The following is an 18,214-nucleotide window of genomic DNA, read 5'->3' as shown; positions in this document are numbered from 1 at the left end:
GCTCTCGCGAGAGTGGCCCGGAGCAGGGGGCAGCCATGGCGGCCGAGCGGGGCCGGGGGCGGCGGAGGAGGCGGCGGGGCCGGTGCTGAGGGGAGCGGGAGCCGGGCCGGGCCTCGCCTCGCCTCGCCTCGCCTCGCCTTGCCTTGTACCGGAGCCATGAGCCAGGGCGGGGGGGCCGGGGAGAGCGGCGAGCCCGAGGCCAAGGTGCTGCACACCAAGAGGCTGTACCGGTGAGGAGACAGCGGGCGGCGTGAGGGGCCATGGGGAGACCGGCGGGGAAGGGGATGGGGAGAGGAACCGGGAGAGCGGGAGCGAGGAGAGGGGATGGGGGGAGCGGAGGGGATGGGGATGGTAAGAGAGGGAAATGGGGATGCAGGAGAGGGGATGGGGATGCAGGAGAGGGGATGGGGATGCAGGAGAGGGGATGGGGATGCAGGAGAGGGGATGGGGATGCAGGAGAGGGGATGGGGATGTCCCATGCCTGGACACTGCAGCGCTTGGTCCTCAGAGCCCGTGGCTCTTTGGGATGAATCCAACCAGGAATCGAGGACAAATCCTCCTGCTGCCTCTTGCCCCATCAAATGAATGGCCCAGAAGGGGCTGCGTGGCTGAGGAGGCCTCCACGTTGGACCATTTCCACCCTCTTTGGCCTCATGTGCTCCACTTCACAGCCAAGGGGGATCCAGGCCATGGTCCCAATGGATACCCAAAGCACGGATGGTTCCGTTGCATTTCAAGTCTCTTGATGCTTCCGACCGCTGAGCCTCCTCCCTGCTTCCCTTTTCCTCCTGGCTGTGGACACAGGACCCTCGGATCCCTCTTGATTCCCGCCTCTTCTGGAGCTTGGGATCTGCTTTCCCAGCTCAGCAGCCCACATCCTCAAAGAGGAACCTTCCCGTTTTCCAGCCCCCATCCCTCTGTTTCTTGGAGAACTCCCAAAAGGGAGCAGAAGGAACCAGTGCCTTTGGGCTGCGCTTCCTGCTCCTGTTGGAGACGTGCTCCCAGCCAAGGGGAAGGGGAAGCATCCCCAGTGTCCTGCTGGGATAGACCCTGGGAGGCTTTGGACACAGGGATGTCACATCCCAGCCGTGTCCTGGGATGCAGGCGTTGGCTTTGGGATCACTTCCCGGCTGGAGGGGAGGGTATCAGCCCCTCGCTGGGCACCGTGACCACGCTGCTTGGAAGGTGAAGATGCCTCTTTTGGGAAGAGAAGAACAGGATTCCCCTCGTTCCTTCTGGGAATGGGATGGATCAGCCGTTCCCCTTCTTGGTCACCCTTCTGCATAGGGAACAAACTGGTTCCCTGGGAGCCGTGAGCTTTATCCCACTGGCTATTGAGGGATACAGGGGCAGGAGGTGAAGCGCTTCTGCCCTGCAATCCCAAAGCGTTTTCCTCCCCTGCTCTCCTTGCTGCTGGCGTTGCCAGAGGTTGCAAGGGACCTTCAGCCCCATGGGGAGGATGCTGAGGTTGGGCCCAGGCCTTCGGAGGGGATGGAAGAGGAAAACCTCGAGTCAGGAGCTGGGCAAAGCTGATGTCAGGGTTTAGAGGTTGCTTGGTCTGATTTTAGCTGCTTTGTGGGGGGAAAAAGCTCCTCAGTTCCTACCTGGAGATGGTTGGGAATCGGCGCAGGCCTGAGGCTCTTCCTGCTGTGTCCCCTTGCAGAGCGGTGGTGGAGGCCGTTCATCGCCTGGATCTCATCCTTGGGAACAAGGCAGCGTATCAGGAGGTGTTCAAGCCAGAGAACATCAGCTTGAGGAACAAGTAAGGGGGGCAGAGCCCTTGGCTGTGCTTCTTTCCCTGGGGAAAATCCCTGTGGAGCAGCAGCTGGAAGGTGGAATTCCATAGGAAGCGGCTGCCGGCCACGGGCCCAAGGGGACCATGGAGGTGCAGAGCGCTTCCAGCTGCTCCGGTTGAGGGGGGTGGCACAAGGGGCGCCGTTATCCCATGGGATGAGCTCTGCTTTTCCCCTCCCATGCTGGAGGCTGACGGGGGCGCTCCGCTGTGCCGCAGGCTGCGGGAGCTGTGCGTGAAGCTCATGTTCCTGCACCCAGTGGATTATGGAAGGAAGGCGGAAGAGCTGCTCTGGAGGAAGGTTTACTATGAGGTTATCCAGCTCATTAAAACCAACAAGAAGGCAAGTATCCGGGGCTGTGCGTGTCTTCCCATCTCCCTTTGGAATGATGGGCTCCAGAGGCACGGTATTCCCACTCATTCCAATGCCATGAGCCCTGGCCTGGCCGGCTCGGAAGGTGGTGTAAGTGCTGGAAGCAGCCACCTTGGGGTTAATCAGCTCTTGCTACAAGAGTTTCTCCTTCTTGATGTTGGCTCGGAGTCCATGGAGCGTTAGTGAGGAAGAGGAGGTGCAGAACAGCACCTGAGCTGCCTCTTATCCTGCTTCCTCCTCAGTGTAACTGGGCTGGCCGGTCTGAAACCTTAACTGGGATAACTGGGATAACTTCATACGTATCTGGGATAACTGAACTGGGATAACTTCATACGTATCTGGGATAACTGAACTGGGATAACTTCATACGTATCTGGGATAACTGAACTGGGATAACTTCATACGTATCTGGGATAACTGAACTGGGATAACTTCATACGTATCTGGGATAACTGAACTGGGATAACTTCATACGTATCTGGGATAACTGAACTGGGATAACTTCATACGTATCTGGGATAACTGAACTGGGATAACTTCATACGTATCTGGGATAACTGAACTGGGATAACTTCATACGTATCTGGGATAACTGAACTGGGATAACTTCATACGTATCTGGGATAACTGAACTGGGACAACTTCATACGTATCTGGGATAACTGAACTGGGATAACTTCATACGTATCTGGGATAACTGAACTGGGACAACTTCATACGTATCTGGGATAACTGAACTGGGATAACTTCATACGTATCTGGGATAACTGAACTGGGATAACTTCATACGTATCTGGGATAACTGAACTGGGATAACTTCATACGTATCTGGGATAACTGAACTGGGATAACTTCATACGTATCTGGGATAACTGAACTGGGATAACTTCACTCTTTCCTCCCTCCAGCACATTCACAGCCGGAGCACCCTGGAGTGTGCCTATAGGACCCACTTAGTAGCGGGGATAGGATTCTACCAGCACCTTCTCCTCTACATCCAGTCCCACTACCAGCTGGAGCTGCAGTGCTGCATCGACTGGACACACGTAACAGACCCTCTCATAGGTCAGTGCCTGGGCTCGCTGCTGAGCTCCGCGTCTCTGGCGGGGGCAGAAAAGCTTCCTTAAAGCTGAGAAATGGGCCATGGAGGGGGGGAAACGGAAGCAGAGGATCACAGAGTGGGGTGGGTTGGAGGGAGCTTAAAGCTCATCCAGCTCCACGGGCAGGGACCCCTTCCATTAGAGCAGGATGCTCCAAACCCCTGTGTCCAACCTGGCCTTGAACACTGCCAGGGATGGGGCAGCCAAACCTTCTCCCTTCAGCCCATCCCAGTTCCTCAGCACCCTCCCAGGGAAGAGCTCCTGCCTCAGATCCCATCTGCATCCCCCCTGGGGCAGGTTAAAGCCATTCCCCTTGGCCTGCCCCTGCATCCCAAGCCCCTCTCCAGAGTTCCTGGAGCCCCTTTAGGCACTGGAGCTGCTCGAAGGGCTCCCCTTAAGGAGCTCACCCAGCCCAGCTCCCTCAGCCTGGCTCCTATGGGAGCTGCTCCTCTTCTTGATGCCCCTGCTCTCCCCTCGTGTCCTCCCTGAGTGCCCTGGGCCCGCTCTGCCACCGGGGAGCAGGGACTCCCCAGCAGCCTTTCCCCAGCGATGTGTGCGATTCCTTCCTGCAGGCTGCAAGAAACCCGTGTCTGCATCGGAGAAGGAGATGGAATGGGCCCAGATGGCTTGTCACAGGTGCCTGGTGTACCTGGGAGACCTGGGTAAGAGCAGCAGCATCATTTGGGGCGGTTTCTACACCAAAAGGATGGCGCCCATCCGGGCAAAGCTCTTCGAAGCGTGGCACAGCTCGAGGGAGCTCTTGGCCGTTCTCCTGGGGCAGGAACCTGGCTTTGTCAGGAAGAAAGAGCTGATGGGGGTAGGGAGAAGGAGTGGTGGGCGCGGGACGGGCTCATCTCTTCAGTGTGCTCTCACCTCGGGTGTCCCTAAGAGCGGAGTCCCAGCTGGGCTCTGAACTCAGCTGCCTCGGTGGGCTTTTGCCACTCTCTGCAATAGGCCGTAGTCAGAGGCCCTGCAAAAGGGGGGGTGTTCCACGGCCGCATTGATCACCAGGGAGCAGCAGAGTTTTGTCCCTTTGCTTATGGGCTCTCCCGAGCGTTGAGGGCTGGCCCCTCGGCTTCAAGTGTGACGGGCACTGAGAACTAAAGGCTTCCATAGAACCACGGGGTGCTTCGGCTTGGAAAAGCCCTTCAGCTCCTCCCTTTCCAAGGCCCTGGCGTGGGCTCTCGCCCTCCCAGGTTGGGGTTGATGCCTGGGGGATGCTTTCCTTGCAGCTCGCTACCAGAATGAACTGGCCGGTGTGGACACGGAGCTGCTGGCTGAGAGGTTTTACTACCAGGCCCTGTCTGTGGCACCCCAGATTGGTGAGTGAAGGGAGGCTGTGGCTGTCGCCATCGCCTTGCCGCGAGCACCACGTCGGGATGGGGCACAGGGCAGGTTTCTGGGCTGCTGCTGAGAGAGGGGTGGCTTTAAGCTCTGTTTAAACCCCACTTAGCATCATAGAATCATAGGTTAGTTCGGGTTGGAAAGGAGCTTGAGCTCCTCCAGTTCCAACCCCCCTGCCATGGGCAGGGACACCTCACACTAAACCATGGCACCCAAGGCTCTGTCCAAGCTGGCCTTGAACACCGCCAGGGATGGAGCACTCACAACCTCCCTGGGCAACCCATTCCAGTGCCTCACCACCCTCTCAGTAAAGAATTTCTTCCTTAGATCCAATCTAAACTTCCCCTGTTTCAGTTTGAACCCGTTACCCCTTGTCCTGTCACTGCAGTCCCTGATGAAGAGTCCATCCCCAGCATCCTTGTAGCCCCCTTCAGATACTGGAAGGCTGCTCTGAGGTCTCCACGCAGCTTCTCTTCTCCAGGCTGAACAGCCCCAACTTTCTCAGCCTGTCTTCATACAGGAGGTGCTCCAGCCCCTGATCATCCTCGTGGCCTCCTCTGGACTTGTTCCAACAGTTCCATGTCCTTTTGATGTTGAGGACACCAGAACTGCACACAATGCTCCAAGTGAGGTCTCACGAGAGCAGAGCAGAGGGGCAGGATCACCTCCTTGGACCTGCTGGTCCCGCTCCTCTTGGGGCAGCCCAGGATAGGGTTGGTGTCTGGGCTGTGAGCACACACTGCAGCCGGCTCATGTTCATTGTCTCATCTTCCTTGCTGGGAACCCAAAGAGAGGAGTTAAAGCAAAGGGCTCCTCACCCATGGCTGAAGCCTGCGTGGGCTGAACGCATCCGCTGAGCCCCGAGTGCCCCAGGGAGCTGGAGCAGAGCTCGGAGATGCTGATAAGGGGATGTCTGTGGCAAAAGGAGGCAAGGCCCTGGTATTACTGATGCACAGGAGGGGATGGCGTTGTTTGCTCTGCTTTCTTATATAGAACACGAGGGAAGGATCTCAAAGCGCTAGAAAACACGAGACAAAAGCTGGGTGGCCAAAGGATTGAGTGGCCCAGCCCTTTACTGCTTGTGCCTCCTGGGTAGCAATGGAGGGAGAGGGAAGGGGTCTGCTTTCTGGGCTCACTTCATGCCGTTGCCCCTCTCTCATGACAGGGATGCCCTTTAACCAGCTGGGGACGCTGGCAGGGAGCAAATACTACAACGTGGAAGCTACCTATTGTTACTTACGCTGGTGAGTGTCCTGGGCAGAGAATCAGCGTCGTGGGAGCACCTTCTTTGCCCCTTGCTTTTGCCCTTGGGGGCCTCTTTGCAGCCCAGGAGTTGCAGGGGATGCCGAGAGCCCAGCAGGCTCCAAGCGAAGGCCTGAGTAGCTCCCTTCGTGCTTTCTGGCTTTAATGCAAGGCCCAGCGTGGGGCTGAAGTCAAACGTGGGCTCTGTTCTCTTTGGATGTCTCAGTCTGCAGTCGGAAGTGTCCTTCGAAGGTGCCTATGGGAACCTGAAGCGGCTCTATGACAAAGCGGCCAAGATGTATCAGCAGCTGAAGAAGTGTGAGAGCAGGAGGCTGTCCCCAAGCAAGAAGAGGTGAGAGGGGCAGGGGGAAGGTTGGCAGCGGGCTCTTGGTGCACCGGGAACTGCAGGGGTGGCTGCTTGCAGGCAGGGCTCGAGGCTGGAGCCCATTGCTGAGCTCTCAGCCCCTCATGCCAGGAGGAAAGCTTAACGCTGGCTCCTTGTAGAGGGGGCAATGAGGCCTTTTCTCTCTGTCCCCTGGGGCTGGTGGCTGTTCCTGAGGGTTGAGGTGCATTGGTGGCAGTTGGAAGGGTCTGGGGGGGTCTTTTTGCTCCGGTGTCATCCGGAGGCGGTTTTCAGTTGAGACCTGGTCCATTGGTGCTTTACACTGTTTTCTGCTCCATCTTTTTAGAGGCAAAGACATCAAGAGGTTGCTGGTGAGCTTCATGTACCTGCAGAGTCTTTTGCAGCCAAAGAGCAGGTAAGGTTATAGTTATGGCCTCGTCCAGCCATCACGTGCTTCCTGCTGCCAAGGGCTGGGTGAGGAGAGCCAAGAGGCCCTGTCTCTGGGTGCTCAGGGCTGTTGTGAACCTGTCAACCAAGGAAGCACACAACCTCTTCGTGCTGGGGTCAATGGGAAGCTTTGTCCCATCCCCGATCCTGCTTTTTGCCTTGGATTCTCTGTCTCTGCTGGAGTTTTTTGGGATGCTTGGGAATTGACCTCATCCTGCTTGGAAGGGAGCAGTTGTTTTAAAGGCGCCAAGGCCAGGCTGCAGTTAAAGCCATGCTGGAAGAGCTGTGGTTGGTAGTGACCTTGGGGGTGATGTGAAGTCAGATGAGGCTGCTTGCTTCTCTTTGCCTCTTGTGCATCAGCTTCTCTCTTCCCCTTGACAGTCCCCTGCTAGGCTGGGTCCTGTTTGTCCCTGTCTTTAGGTGGGTTCTTATGCACTGGGGACCCCAACCTGGCTGCCCTGTTCTTGATGCCATCTCCCGAGTGCCAAAGCCAGGGATCATCCTTTTCCTTAAGCTGTTGCTGTGCCAATGCAGCCCAGTATGGGACTGGCTTTCAGCTATTGCCTAGCACGAGAGCAAAACCCCACTGCTCCTTAAAACAGCTGCTCCACGTTCAGTTAGTGCCTAAGAAAACTGGGAATGGCTTCAAATTCTCCAGCTCCCATCCTTTCCAAAGGGTGTTCTGCAGCCAGGTTTAGTTTGGAAGGAGGAGGCTCCCATAGGCTCTTCCACTGGATCCTGTGGGCGCTTCCTGCGGAGGATTGGGAATGTTCTTCCAGGGCTGCACGTTCAAGACATGGGAATCTCGTGCTGGAGGATGGCCCCAGGGCCAGGTTTGGGGCAGTTTCCCTGCGGAGCTGAGTCGGGAATGCTCATCCTGCTTTCCTTCTGCCTCTTTAAGCTCCCTGGATTCGGAGCTGACGTCCCTGTGCCAGTCCGTGCTGGAGGATTTCAACCTGTGCTTGTTTTACCTGCCCTCTCCTCCTCACCCGAGCTCGAGCAGTGAAGAGGAGGAAGAGTACGAGAGTGGCTACTCCTTCCTTCCTGATCTGCTCATCTTCCGCATGGTGATCATCTGCCTCATGGGTGTCCACAGCCTCAAGAGAGCAGGTAAGCGCTGCTGCATTCCCCTTCACTGTTCTCTTAGGATGCTGCCGGTCACGGTTTGGTCTCCATCACCTCCTCCTGTTGCCCTGTTGCAGGTTCCAAGCAGTACAGCGCAGCCATCGCCTTCACCCTGGCCCTCTTCTCTCACCTCATCAACCACGTCAACATCCGCCTGCAGGCAGAGCTGGAAGAAGGGGAGAACCCAGTCCCAGCCTTCCAGAGTGACAGCCCAGGTAAGGGGGGGCTCCTGCTGGCCTCTCCCTTGGCTCTCCTCCCTCTCCTGGCAGGCTCAGCTCTTGCTCAGCAAACCCCATCCCTTGCAGTGGTCAAGGCCAGGCTGGATGCGGCTTGGAGCATCCTGCCCTACCTTTGAAGGCTCGTGGCTTTCAGTGGGCTTTAAGCTCCCTTCCAACCCAGCTCCTGCTCTCCTTTCCCAATGCCCGCAGATGAGCAGGAGCCCCGCGAGCCGTTGCTTGAGAAGGAAGCGGAAGGGGCCTTGGGGAATCATGAACCCAAGGAGGAGCAAAGGAAGAGCGACTGCAAGAAGAGCAAGAAGTACTCGCGCCTGTCCTGCCTGCGGCGCCGCCGGCACCCCCAGCAGCTGGATGAGAGCGACCTGAGCGAGGGCTTCGAGTCGGACTCCAGCCAGGGCTCCCTGAAGGGCAGCGACGGCTCGGAAAGCGCCTCGGAGAAGAGCGATGAGGAAGCAGAAGCTGCTTTCGACGTGGAGACGGACTCGGAGATGAACAGCCAGGAATCCCGCTCCGACCTGGAGGATATGGAGGAGGAGGAGGACGAGGAGGACGAGGAGGGAAGCGGGCAAGGCAAAAGGGAGCCCAAAGAGGCCTTAAAGAACTGTGGGGATGGCGGTGGGCTGGGGGACTCCAAGAGCTGCGGCATCGCCAAAGCTGAGGCTCCGGAGCCAGGCCTCAATGGGCCGGCTTCGCTGAGCACGAGCGAGAGCAGCATCGCCAGTAACCTGCAGGCCATGTCCACCCAGCTGTTCCAGACCAAACGCTGCTTCCGCTTGGCTCCCACCTTCAGCAACATCCTCCTGAACCCCCCCTCTGAACCCCCCCTCTTGAAGGGTGGGAGCGAAGGCAAACCCTGTGTCAATGGAGACCTGGAGAAGGCCGGCTTGGCAGAGCAAGGTAAGGAGCAGCATCCTCATCCCAAGTGGTTGCCGTTGCAGCGCTGGGTCCCTTTGGAATCCAGGCCTTTTCCCTAGGACACGTTCTCCGTTGGGTGGGTTTGGAGGAGCAGGGCTTGGGTTGGGTGTTGCCTGGAGAGCTTTCCTCTTCCTCATGGGCATCCAGGGATATGGGCAGTGAACAAAGCGCCTGCAGCCATTGCTGAGGCTGGATGCTGAGCGGCTCCGGTCATCCAGAGGAGAATTCCAGCAGCTTTGAAGGATTCTCTTCCTTTTTCCCTATGGGAAATCTCTGTAAGGAGCCGCTTCCAAGTGCTCCTGGTGCTGGGCACTGCAGGAAGCTCTTCATGACCTGAAGCTCTCAAGGCCCTGATCTTCCCTCTCTTGTCTTGTCCTCCCTCTGGATTCTGAAGGTTTCTTGGTTGCTGACAGCAACCCCTGGCCCTCAGTCCCCTCCATGCTTGTGCTCAGGTCACTCCTGGGAGCTTTGAGATCGTGGAAGCAACCGGGAATCATGGAAAAGACCTTTAGGATCATGGAGTCCAAGCCAGATCCTCAGCATATTGAGGGTTTCAAACTCAGCCCCGAGCCCCCCCCATCTTGCCCAGCTCCATGGACCCGAACAGCAACCGCCGGCTCCGGTCCCTGCAGTCAATGATGCTTGGCTTCTCCAAGGGCTTCACTCCTGCTTTTCCCTTTGGTTTCCAGACGATGTCTCTGACTCCGAGGAGAGCCTCTCAAGCAGCAAATCCTGCAGGAACGAGCGTTCCCTTCAGGAGAAGCTGCAGATCATGAGCAACGAAGGGCTGCTGCTCACCGTCAAGGTCTTCCTGGACTGGCTGAGGACTAACACAGACCTCATCCTCATGTGTGCTCAGGTGGGAAGCGCGCTGGGTGCTCGCTGCCAGGCTCTGGGTGCTCCGTTCCTCCAGGCTGGGGTGCTGAGGGCGTACTAAAGCTGCTGCCCCAGGCCTGGAGAGGATGGGGGATGTTAAATACCCCTCAGCTGAACGGGTTTAGTCTTGCCTTAAGAAGCGGAGTGCAAGTCATCGCTCAGCTCATCCTGAATCCATCCCTCTTCCCCTTTGTGTTGTGTTTGTGCTCCTGCAGAGCTCCCAGAGCCTGTGGAACAGGCTCTCCGTGCTCCTGAACCTTCTGCCTTCTGCTGCAGACCTGCAGGAATCAGGTACCGCCTTGGGAATGTCCCATCCCAGGCATCAGGGAAGGCCGTGCACGGGGAGGGGTTTGCCAGGAGCACCGTGGGAAGCAGCATCCCACGGGTGTTGCTTTGAGCACCATTCCAGTTAGCTTGGAGCTCTGTTAGTGCATCCTGTACAGCTCACAAGAGCCTGGAACACCCTCCCTTGTGCGTGAAGCCTTCCTGTGGCCCCCACCTTGAGAATTAACTGTGGAGGGGCTGAGTTTGCCACGGCCAGCATTGGAAGCTCCAAATGCTGGTGCTGTGCCCCGTGCTCAGCCTGAAGGCGGCCGTGGCCCATGAGAAGCAGTTGAGACGGGAAGGCTTGTTTGGTGGAGTAAATGGGACAGAGAACCCTGCCATTGCTCTTCCTGCCCTCCATCCTCCCCAGGCCTGGCCCTGTGCAATGAAGTCAAGGACATCCTGAGCGGTGCTGAGCTCCCAGACCTAAAAGCCAACTTGCTGCTCCCCGAAGACGTTGCCCTGCGGAACCTTCCTGCTCTGAAGAGCGCGCACAAGAGGTTTAACTTCGAGCAGGACAGGCCCATCTTTACCCCCCTCGAGGAGGTGAGTTGGGCTCAATCCTGACCAGGGTCCTCTGCAGCTGAAGATCTCCTTCATTCCCCCCCCCCCCCCCCCAAAAGAGACCGTCCCCCGTGAGCATCCCTCCCGGCCCCGTGTGCCTCTCTGCAGTGCGTCGTCCGCCTCTGCTGCATTCGGAGCTTCGGGCACTTCATCACGCGGCTGCAGGGCAGCATCCTGCACTTCAACCCCGAGCTTGGCATCTTCCTGAGCATCGCCCAGGCCGAGCAGGACAGCGTCGTGCAGCAGGCCCAGGCCCAGTTCCACATGGTGAGCGCGCCGAGGCGGGGATGCGGGGGGGCTTTGGGAAGGGGATGGAAGTTCTCCTCCTTCCTGACGGGGAGCTTTGCTTGGTGACAGGCTGCCGAGGAGGCGCGGCGGAACAGGCTCATGCGGGACATGGCTCAGCTGCGCCTGCAGGTAGGAGGTGCTGCCTCCTTCGCCTTGGTGCTGGGGCCGGTGCCCAGGGGGGAAGAAGCTTTGCAGCTTCATCCCTTTATGTGCTAAGGTGACCTTCCCCGTGGCCTGTCCCCGGTCATCAGAGGGAGGAGCTCAGCACCTCCCCTTCCCTTTCCCCCTTGGAGGGGTGGGATGAGGCCACTCTCCGCCTTCCCTTCTCCAAGCTGAACCTCAGGCTTGCCCTGTAAACCCGCCACCGTGCCAGCCTCCCCCGTGCCCTATGGAGGGCCACAAACCCTGCCCGCAGCCCGCTCCGTCGGCCCCTTCTCCACCTCCGGCCGGGGGCTGGGAGCCGGGAAGGGGCTTCCGCAGGCTGAAGCCCTTCAGCGTGAACGCGAAGCGCAGCGGCTCTGTCCTTGTGTGTGTGCCCAGCTGGAGGTGTCGCAGCTGGAGGGGAGCCTGCAGCAGCCCAAGGCCCTGTCAGCCCTGTCCCCTTACCTGGTCCCCGATACCCAGGCCCTGTGCCAGCACTTGGCCCTCATCAAGCACTTGGCCACCAGCGGCAGGTTCATCATCATCATCCCGCGCACAGGTAAAGGGGTCCCCCCGTGCGCGTTGCCTGCTCCTGGCCCTCCTTCCTCCCCTGCTGCTCTTGGGGGCTCCCCGTAACGTGTGGGAGAGCAGCGGGAAGAGGGGGGAAGCCGCCTCCAGCCTCTCCCATGCGGCTCCTGCGCAGGCGCTGCAGGATGGGGGGTGAGGAATTCCTGCCCCATCCCGTGGAGTTGGCAGGGAGATGGCTTTGGGGTTTCCTGTGCTTTCTGTAGTGATTGATGGCTTGGACTTCCTGAAGAAGGAGAATGCCGGAGCTCGGGACAGCATCCGCTACCTGGAGGCCGAGTTTAAGAAGGGAAACAGGTATGGAATGGGGAAAGCTTGATCCTTGCTTTGGGAATGGGGGGGGTGGGTTTGGGCTGGAAGGAGGGCGAGCGATGGGAGCAGAGCAGCCTCGGGAATGCGCTCGGCAAGAGGGAAAAGGTGAGAAAGGAGCAGGTTTGGGGCTCCTGAGGCACTCGGAGCATCCCTTTGTCAGGATGTGCCCTTCCCCTGGGGCGCTGGGGGTGCTGGGTGAGCCTTAGTGCAGGTCAGGATGGGGCCGATGCTCAGGTCCACGGGAGCTCAGGACCCTCTCCTCTCTCCTCAGGTACATTCGTTGCCAGAAGGATGCTGGGAAGAGCTTTGAGAGGCACAAGCTCAAGAGGCAGGATTTGGACGCCTGGTAAGATGGCAGGAGCTGAGCGCCATTCCCAGCGGGAAGGGGGCTTTGGGGGAGCCATCCTGCAGCTTGCTCGAGGGGGGGCTGATGCAGCTCCCGTGGTGCTCACCTCTCCCATGGCACCAAACCCCCGGTGCTGAGGGGCGCAGAGGAGCCCTCAACAGGCACCGATCCTGCTTGAGCCCCTCCGGAGCTGAGCTTTCCCGCTGGGATCTCTCCATCAGGAACCTCTATAAAATCCTGGACAGCTGCAAGCAGCTGACGGTGTCCCAAGGGAGCGGGGAGGACGACGGCGCGGGCATGGTCACCATCATCACCGGCTTCCAGCTGGAGGACCCCAGCGTGTTCTCAGCACCCATGCAGGTCAGGCCCAAAGGGGGTTCAATGCGTTGGGGGGTCCCGGGTCCAGGTTCCCTTCTTCCACCTTGGAGTTGGCCCGGTCCGGATCAAGCCTTTGAGCCAGGAGCTCCAAGGTGGGAAGGGCGGAATGGACAGGGCGGGAGAAGAGTCCCTAGAGCCATGGAATGGGATGAGATGGGGTGGGATGGGGTGGGATGGAATGGGATGGATGGGATGGGATGAGATGGGAGGAGCTTAAAGCTCCAGCTCCACCCCTTCCACTCAAGCGGGATGGGATGGGATGGGATGGATGGGATGGAATGGGATGGATGGGATGGAATGGGATTGGATGAGATGGGATGGGGGGAGCTTAAAGCTCCAGCTCCAACCCCTTCCACTCAAGCGGAATGAGATGGGATGGGATGGATGGGATGGAATGGGATGGATGGGATGGAATGGATTGGGATGGATGGGATGGAACGGAATGGGATGGATGGGATGGGATGGATGGGATGGGATGGGATGGATGGGATGGAATGGAATGGGATGGATGGGATGGAATGGAATGGGATGGGATGGATGGGATGGAATGGGATGGAATGGGATGGGATGGGATGGAATGGGATGGGATGGGATGGAATGGATGGGGTGGGATGGGATGGGGTGGGATGGGACTGGGGGAGCTTCCAGCTCCTCCAGCTCCACCCCCTTCCACTCGAGCAGCCTGGGGATGGGACGGGGCTCCCAAACCTCCCCCATTGCACCCATCCCAGGTGCCAGCTCCCTCTGCCCCCGGGCAGGATGAAGCCGTTCCCCTGGTGCCGTGCCCTGTTAAGGGCTCTCTGTGTGTCTGCTTGCAGGCTGCCATCCAGGCGGCCGCCAGCGCCAGCGTGGAGCTCCGCAACGTGCTGGACTTCTACAGGCAGTGGAAGGAGCTGGGCTGATGCTGCGCGGGGCCCGGGCCGCTCTGAACCCGTCTCTTGCCCCTCTCGCAACGTCGCAGCCTCTGAACCAAGGCACCCAAAGTCCAGGCTTGGACACGAAGCAGCAGCAGCAGCAAGCGAACCTCTCCCCAAAGCAAGCCAAAAGGAAGCCCCAGCCCCAGCGTGGGCTCCAGCCCCCTCCAGCGAGGGCCGGAGCAGGCGGCTCCAAGCGAGAGCCAAGGAGGGCTCTGCCCTTCTGCCCAATGGGCAGGGATGGGGGAGAGCTGGGCAGGCCTTGAACCCCCCCCAACCTCATCCCAGCTCCCCAAGCCGGGACTTGAGCTCCAAGGCCCTGAAGCAGCTTGGGAAAGGGGATGCTGAGAGCGGGGAGCTCTTGGAGCCAGGGAAGCAGAAAGTCCTTTCCTTTCCCTTTTTCCTTTTCCCTTTTTCCTTTTCCCTTTTCCCTTTTCCCTTTCCCTTTTCCTTTTCTCTTTTCCCTTTTCCCTTTTCCTTTTCCCTTTTCCCTTTTCCCTTTTCCCTTTTCCCTTTTCCCTTTTCCCTTTTCCCTTTTCCCTTTCCCTTTTCCTTTTCTCTTTTCCCTTTCCCTTTCCCTTTCCCTTTTCCCTTTTCCCTTTTCCCTTTTCCCTTTTCCCTTTCCCCTTTTCCCTTTCCCTTTTCCCTTTTCCCTTTTCCCTTTTCCCTTTTCCCTTTTCCCTTTTCCCTTTTCCCTTTTCCCTTTTCCCTTTTCCCTTTTCCCTTTTCCCTTTTCCCTTTTCCCTTTTCCCTTTTCCCTTTTCCCTTTTCCCTTTTCCCTTTTCCCTTTTCCCTTTTCCCTTTCCCTTTTCCCCTTCCCTTTTCCCCTTCCCTTTTCCCCTTCCCTTTTCCCCTTCCCTTTTCCCCTTCCCTTTTCCCCTTCCCTTTTCCCCTTCCCTTTTCCCCTTCCCTTTTCCCCTTCCCTTTTCCCCTTCCCTTTTCCCCTTCCCTTTTCCCCTTCCCTTTTCCCCTTCCCTTTTCCCCTTTCCCCTTTTCCCCTTCCCTTTTCCCCTTTCCCCTTTTCCCCTTCCCTTTTCCCCTTTCCCCTTTTCCCCTTCCCTTTTCCCCTTTCCCCTTTTCCCCTTCCCTTTTCCCCTTTCCCCTTTTCCCTTCCCTTCCTTCCCCTCCTATGGATCCCTTCGTTTTCAAAGGGCTTTTTCCCTTTCAATCCTTAGGGGGTTTTTTTTTCAATGTAGAAATGAGTTTAAAGCAACAGCACCCTTGGAATTCCTTTGGGATCCGGCTCCTCCTCCCACGGCAGAGAGCAAAGGGGAGGATGATGCTCTTCAAAAGCTCCTAATAGAATAGTGCTGTCTTGGAACCAGCGTATTTATTTCCCTTCCCAGTGTCCCCCATCCCCAACGCGGGCTCAGTGCAAAGGGAGGCTTCCGGCCAGGAAAGGGAGCCCATCCTGCCCCTCCTCCCCAGCGGCAGCAGCACCGGGGCCAAGCTGCCTGCGGGAGGTGAAGAAGCCTCCGCTCCTGCTTCCCCATTGCCGGCCACCTCTTTGCTTCCAGCATCAGGGACTCACAATGGAGCTGCGGGAAGGCCTTGGATCCGCGTGGGATTTCAGCGCCACCTCGGAAGGATCCCGACGCCGCCTCTTCTTGTCCCTTTTCCATGGGTTTTCCCCTTGCCACGAGGGGTTGATGGAAGAGGAAGGAGCTCGAAGCCGTCCTCTGCTGGCTCTGACCCTGCTGCTACAACGAGGGGGCAGAACTCGGGTCCCCCCCCCCATCATCCTCGCATCCCTCCGGGGCAGGCAGAGGCAGCCACGACCCCTTTGGTGCTTTCAGCATTCCCAAAGGAAGCGCTCGGTGCTGCTGGGGTTCGGATGCTGGAAGAGCTCCTGCCCCCGTGAAGGGACCTTGGAGACCTGCGTCCCCTCCGGCAGCGCGGCCCTCGCATCCTGCCCCATACCCGCGCGTGGAGAGGAAGGAAGGGGTTGCTGCCATTGGCCTCCCCTGCAGCTCAACGTGCTCGGGAAGGAGCCGCCGCCTCCATCCCTATGGACACAGCAGCTATGCAAGTACCAACCCACGCCATGGGCCAGGCCAGAAGCTGCTGCAAGAGAGGGGCCTCAGCCACCGGGGCCTTCCCAGCCCGGAGCAGGATGTTCGTGGGGGTCAGGTAAAGCCCCCAGCCCCGCACGGATCCCAGGGGATCCATTCCCCATCCCTTTGCCGCGTGCAGCCTTGTAGCAGAGCAGGACCCTGCAGGCTCCATCCCTTAAGGGGGCCGAAGGGGGGACCCGGCCTCGTGGTGCTTCTCTTAGGCCAAGGACCCAGCACAAAAGAGCAGGATCCGGCCTCTGCCTCCTCCTCTTGGAGGTCCGAGCTGGGCTCCAGAGCTTCACTCGCTCTTTGCTCCCCTGCTTTGGTTGATGGGGCTTTTCCAGCCCTTCCCACCCGCCAGGGATGGGGATGCACAAAGGGAGCCGCATCCTTTGGGTGCAAAGCAGCGGCGTTCAGGTGGGGTTTGTGCTTCTTGGCTTGCAAAGCACCACAAGGGGCTACGGGGAGGGTTCAGGGCACAGCTCCGGGGGGGGCTGAGGCCTCGCTCCCTCTGGTGCTGGTTGGACTTAGGGGCTCCGGGGCTGGGCCGAGCTCCTCTCCCTTCTCCCAGCCTTGCCTGGGGGGGCCTTGGCTCCTCCTTGAGCTCCCTTGGGGCTTGCTTGGAGCCCAGGGGTGCTGAGCCCAGCCCAGGATTTGTGCGCAGGGCAAAGGGGAGCGCGGGGGCTCTGAGAGCAGGGGCTTGGCTGTGCCCCCCCCCTTGGGTAGCTTAATAAAGGCCAGGATGTTTGTAACCCTGTCCTGTGCTCCCGTGGGGCGGGGAGGGATGGAGGGGTGGGTAACGGAGGGATGGATAACGGAGGGATGGAGCCCATGGGGATGGATCAATGGGGATGGAGCCGTGGGGATGGAGCCGTGGGGATGGAGCAATGGGGATGGAGCTGTGGGGATGGAGCCGTGGGGATGGATCAATGGGGATGGAGCTGTGGGGATGGAGCCGTGGGGATGGATCAATGGGGATGGAGCTGTGGGGATGGAGCAATGGGGATGGAGCCGTGGGGATGGATCAATGGGGATGGAGCTGTGGGGATGGAGCCGTGGGGATGGAGCAATGGGGATGGAGCTGTGGGGATGGAGCCGTGGGGATGGATCAATGGGGATGGAGCCGTGGGGATGGAGCCGTGGGGATGGAGCAATGGGGATGGATGAGGCAGACGCTCCCAACACCGTTTTGTGCGTTTATTTCCATCCCGTTACCAGGCACGGGCTGAAACCGGAGCTGGGGCGGGGGGGGGAAGGTTGGTGCTGGGAGCTCTATGGGGCGCTATGGGGCGCTGTGGGGCTCAGACGAGGCCGTAGTACCGCCGGTAGGCCTCCTGGAAGCCGATGTGGTCGGCGAGCTCATCGCAGGCGGGGTTGAACTCGCAAACCTCCCGCTTGGCCTCCAGCGGGTCCCGCACGGCCCCGTAGGCACCGCTGGGGGCACAATGGCGAGGTTATGGGGGGGTCCTGCAGCAGGGACCCCCCCCAAGCCATAGGAGTGGATGCAGTGGGGTGTCCCCCCCCCGGTACCTGTCATAGACGTAATTCCTCTTGTGCCTCCGCATCTCGGTGCTGGCGCGTTTGGACACAAAGGCTGCGGGGACAGGGCAGGGGTTGGGGGGGGCAGGATGGGGCCCTATCCCCATAGGGGCGCATGCAGCCGCTCACTCACCTTCGGAGCTCGGGGAGTCAGCGCTGACGGAGCCCTCCGGAGCTGGGGATGGAGCAGAGGGGTCAGAGCAGCCCCATTCCCACTCTGGAATCGCATCCCTGACCCCCCCCCCCCCCCGGCACCAGAGGGATGTGGAGCTGTTGGAGCAGCTCCCATAGGAGCCAGGCTGGGTGAGCCTGGAGAAGGCTCCTTAAGGGGAGCGCTTCGAGCAGCTCCAGAGCTTAAAGGGGCTGCAGGAAACCTGGCGAGGGGCTTGGGATGCAGGGACAGGATAAGGGGAATGGCTTTAACCTGACGCAAGGGAGCTGGGATGCTCCATCCCAGGGTCCCCATTACCTGTGCGGCAGAGGCCGAGGGCCAGGAGGGCCACGAGGGGCAGGAGGAGCAGGAGCCTCATGGTGCCTCTGTGTCGGGTCTGCCCTCGCTGCCCTGCTCCTGCAGCACCTTTATAGGGCCCAGGAGGGGCCGTGGCCCGGCCCTGGGTATTTGCAGCACATCCGGGAGCAGCCCAAGCAGCAATTGTGGTTTGGGATGAACTTGGTCCCTCCGGGAATGGGCTGAGCCCGCAGGGAGGGGATGGAGCGGGGCCGGAGCGCTCTGCATCCAATCCCGCTCTCCATGGGAGCCCGGAGCGCTCAGGGCACCTCCAGCCGCGGCTGCAGCTCCCATGGATCCCATTGGAGAGGAGCTGGAAGAGGGCAGGGGCTGGAGCAGAGCCCGCGTCCGACAAAGCCGTAAGTACAGAGAGCAGGAGCCAAGCGGCGGCAGCGGGAGCCCATCCCAAGGGAATGGCGGCTCCAGTTGCGGAGGAAGCAGTGGGAAGCAGCGGTGCCAGAGGAGGGA

The 18,214-nt window shown here is 59.4% G+C and overlaps 2 protein-coding genes across 2 annotated transcripts; one reads left to right on the top strand and one right to left on the bottom strand.

The window, feature by feature from the left end:
* Positions 1 to 56: 56 nt before the first annotated feature.
* On the top strand, positions 57 to 16,451 carry SMG5 (SMG5 nonsense mediated mRNA decay factor). Its single transcript, XM_080634953.1, has 22 exons — positions 57 to 230; positions 1,664 to 1,762; positions 2,012 to 2,135; positions 3,074 to 3,230; positions 3,838 to 3,927; positions 4,498 to 4,587; positions 5,775 to 5,853; positions 6,078 to 6,203; positions 6,541 to 6,609; positions 7,543 to 7,751; positions 7,844 to 7,981; positions 8,195 to 8,899; positions 9,607 to 9,776; positions 10,009 to 10,084; positions 10,488 to 10,663; positions 10,790 to 10,948; positions 11,039 to 11,098; positions 11,510 to 11,669; positions 11,902 to 11,992; positions 12,279 to 12,353; positions 12,575 to 12,713; positions 13,550 to 16,451. The coding sequence occupies exons 1-22, from the start codon at positions 157 to 159 to the stop codon at positions 13,631 to 13,633; spliced, it is 3,150 nt and encodes a 1,049-aa protein (XP_080491079.1). The 5' UTR covers positions 57 to 156; the 3' UTR covers positions 13,634 to 16,451.
* Positions 16,452 to 16,970: 519 nt separating this feature from the next.
* BGLAP (bone gamma-carboxyglutamate protein) lies at positions 16,971 to 18,078 on the bottom strand. The gene is made up of 4 exons (XM_080634899.1): positions 17,668 to 18,078; positions 17,372 to 17,469; positions 17,230 to 17,293; positions 16,971 to 17,133 (listed from the first exon to the last, which is right to left on the bottom strand). Exons 1-4 carry the CDS (start codon positions 17,766 to 17,768, stop codon positions 17,001 to 17,003), a joined length of 396 nt encoding a protein of 131 aa, XP_080491025.1. The 5' UTR covers positions 17,769 to 18,078; the 3' UTR covers positions 16,971 to 17,000.
* Between the last annotated feature and the right edge of the window lie 136 nt (positions 18,079 to 18,214).

This window comes from Psittacula echo (assembly GCF_963264785.1).
Source record: "Psittacula echo genome assembly, chromosome: 26".
NCBI classification, from domain to species: Eukaryota; Metazoa; Chordata; class Aves; order Psittaciformes; family Psittacidae; genus Psittacula; species Psittacula echo.
This window is presented reverse-complemented; position numbering and strand designations above follow the sequence as displayed.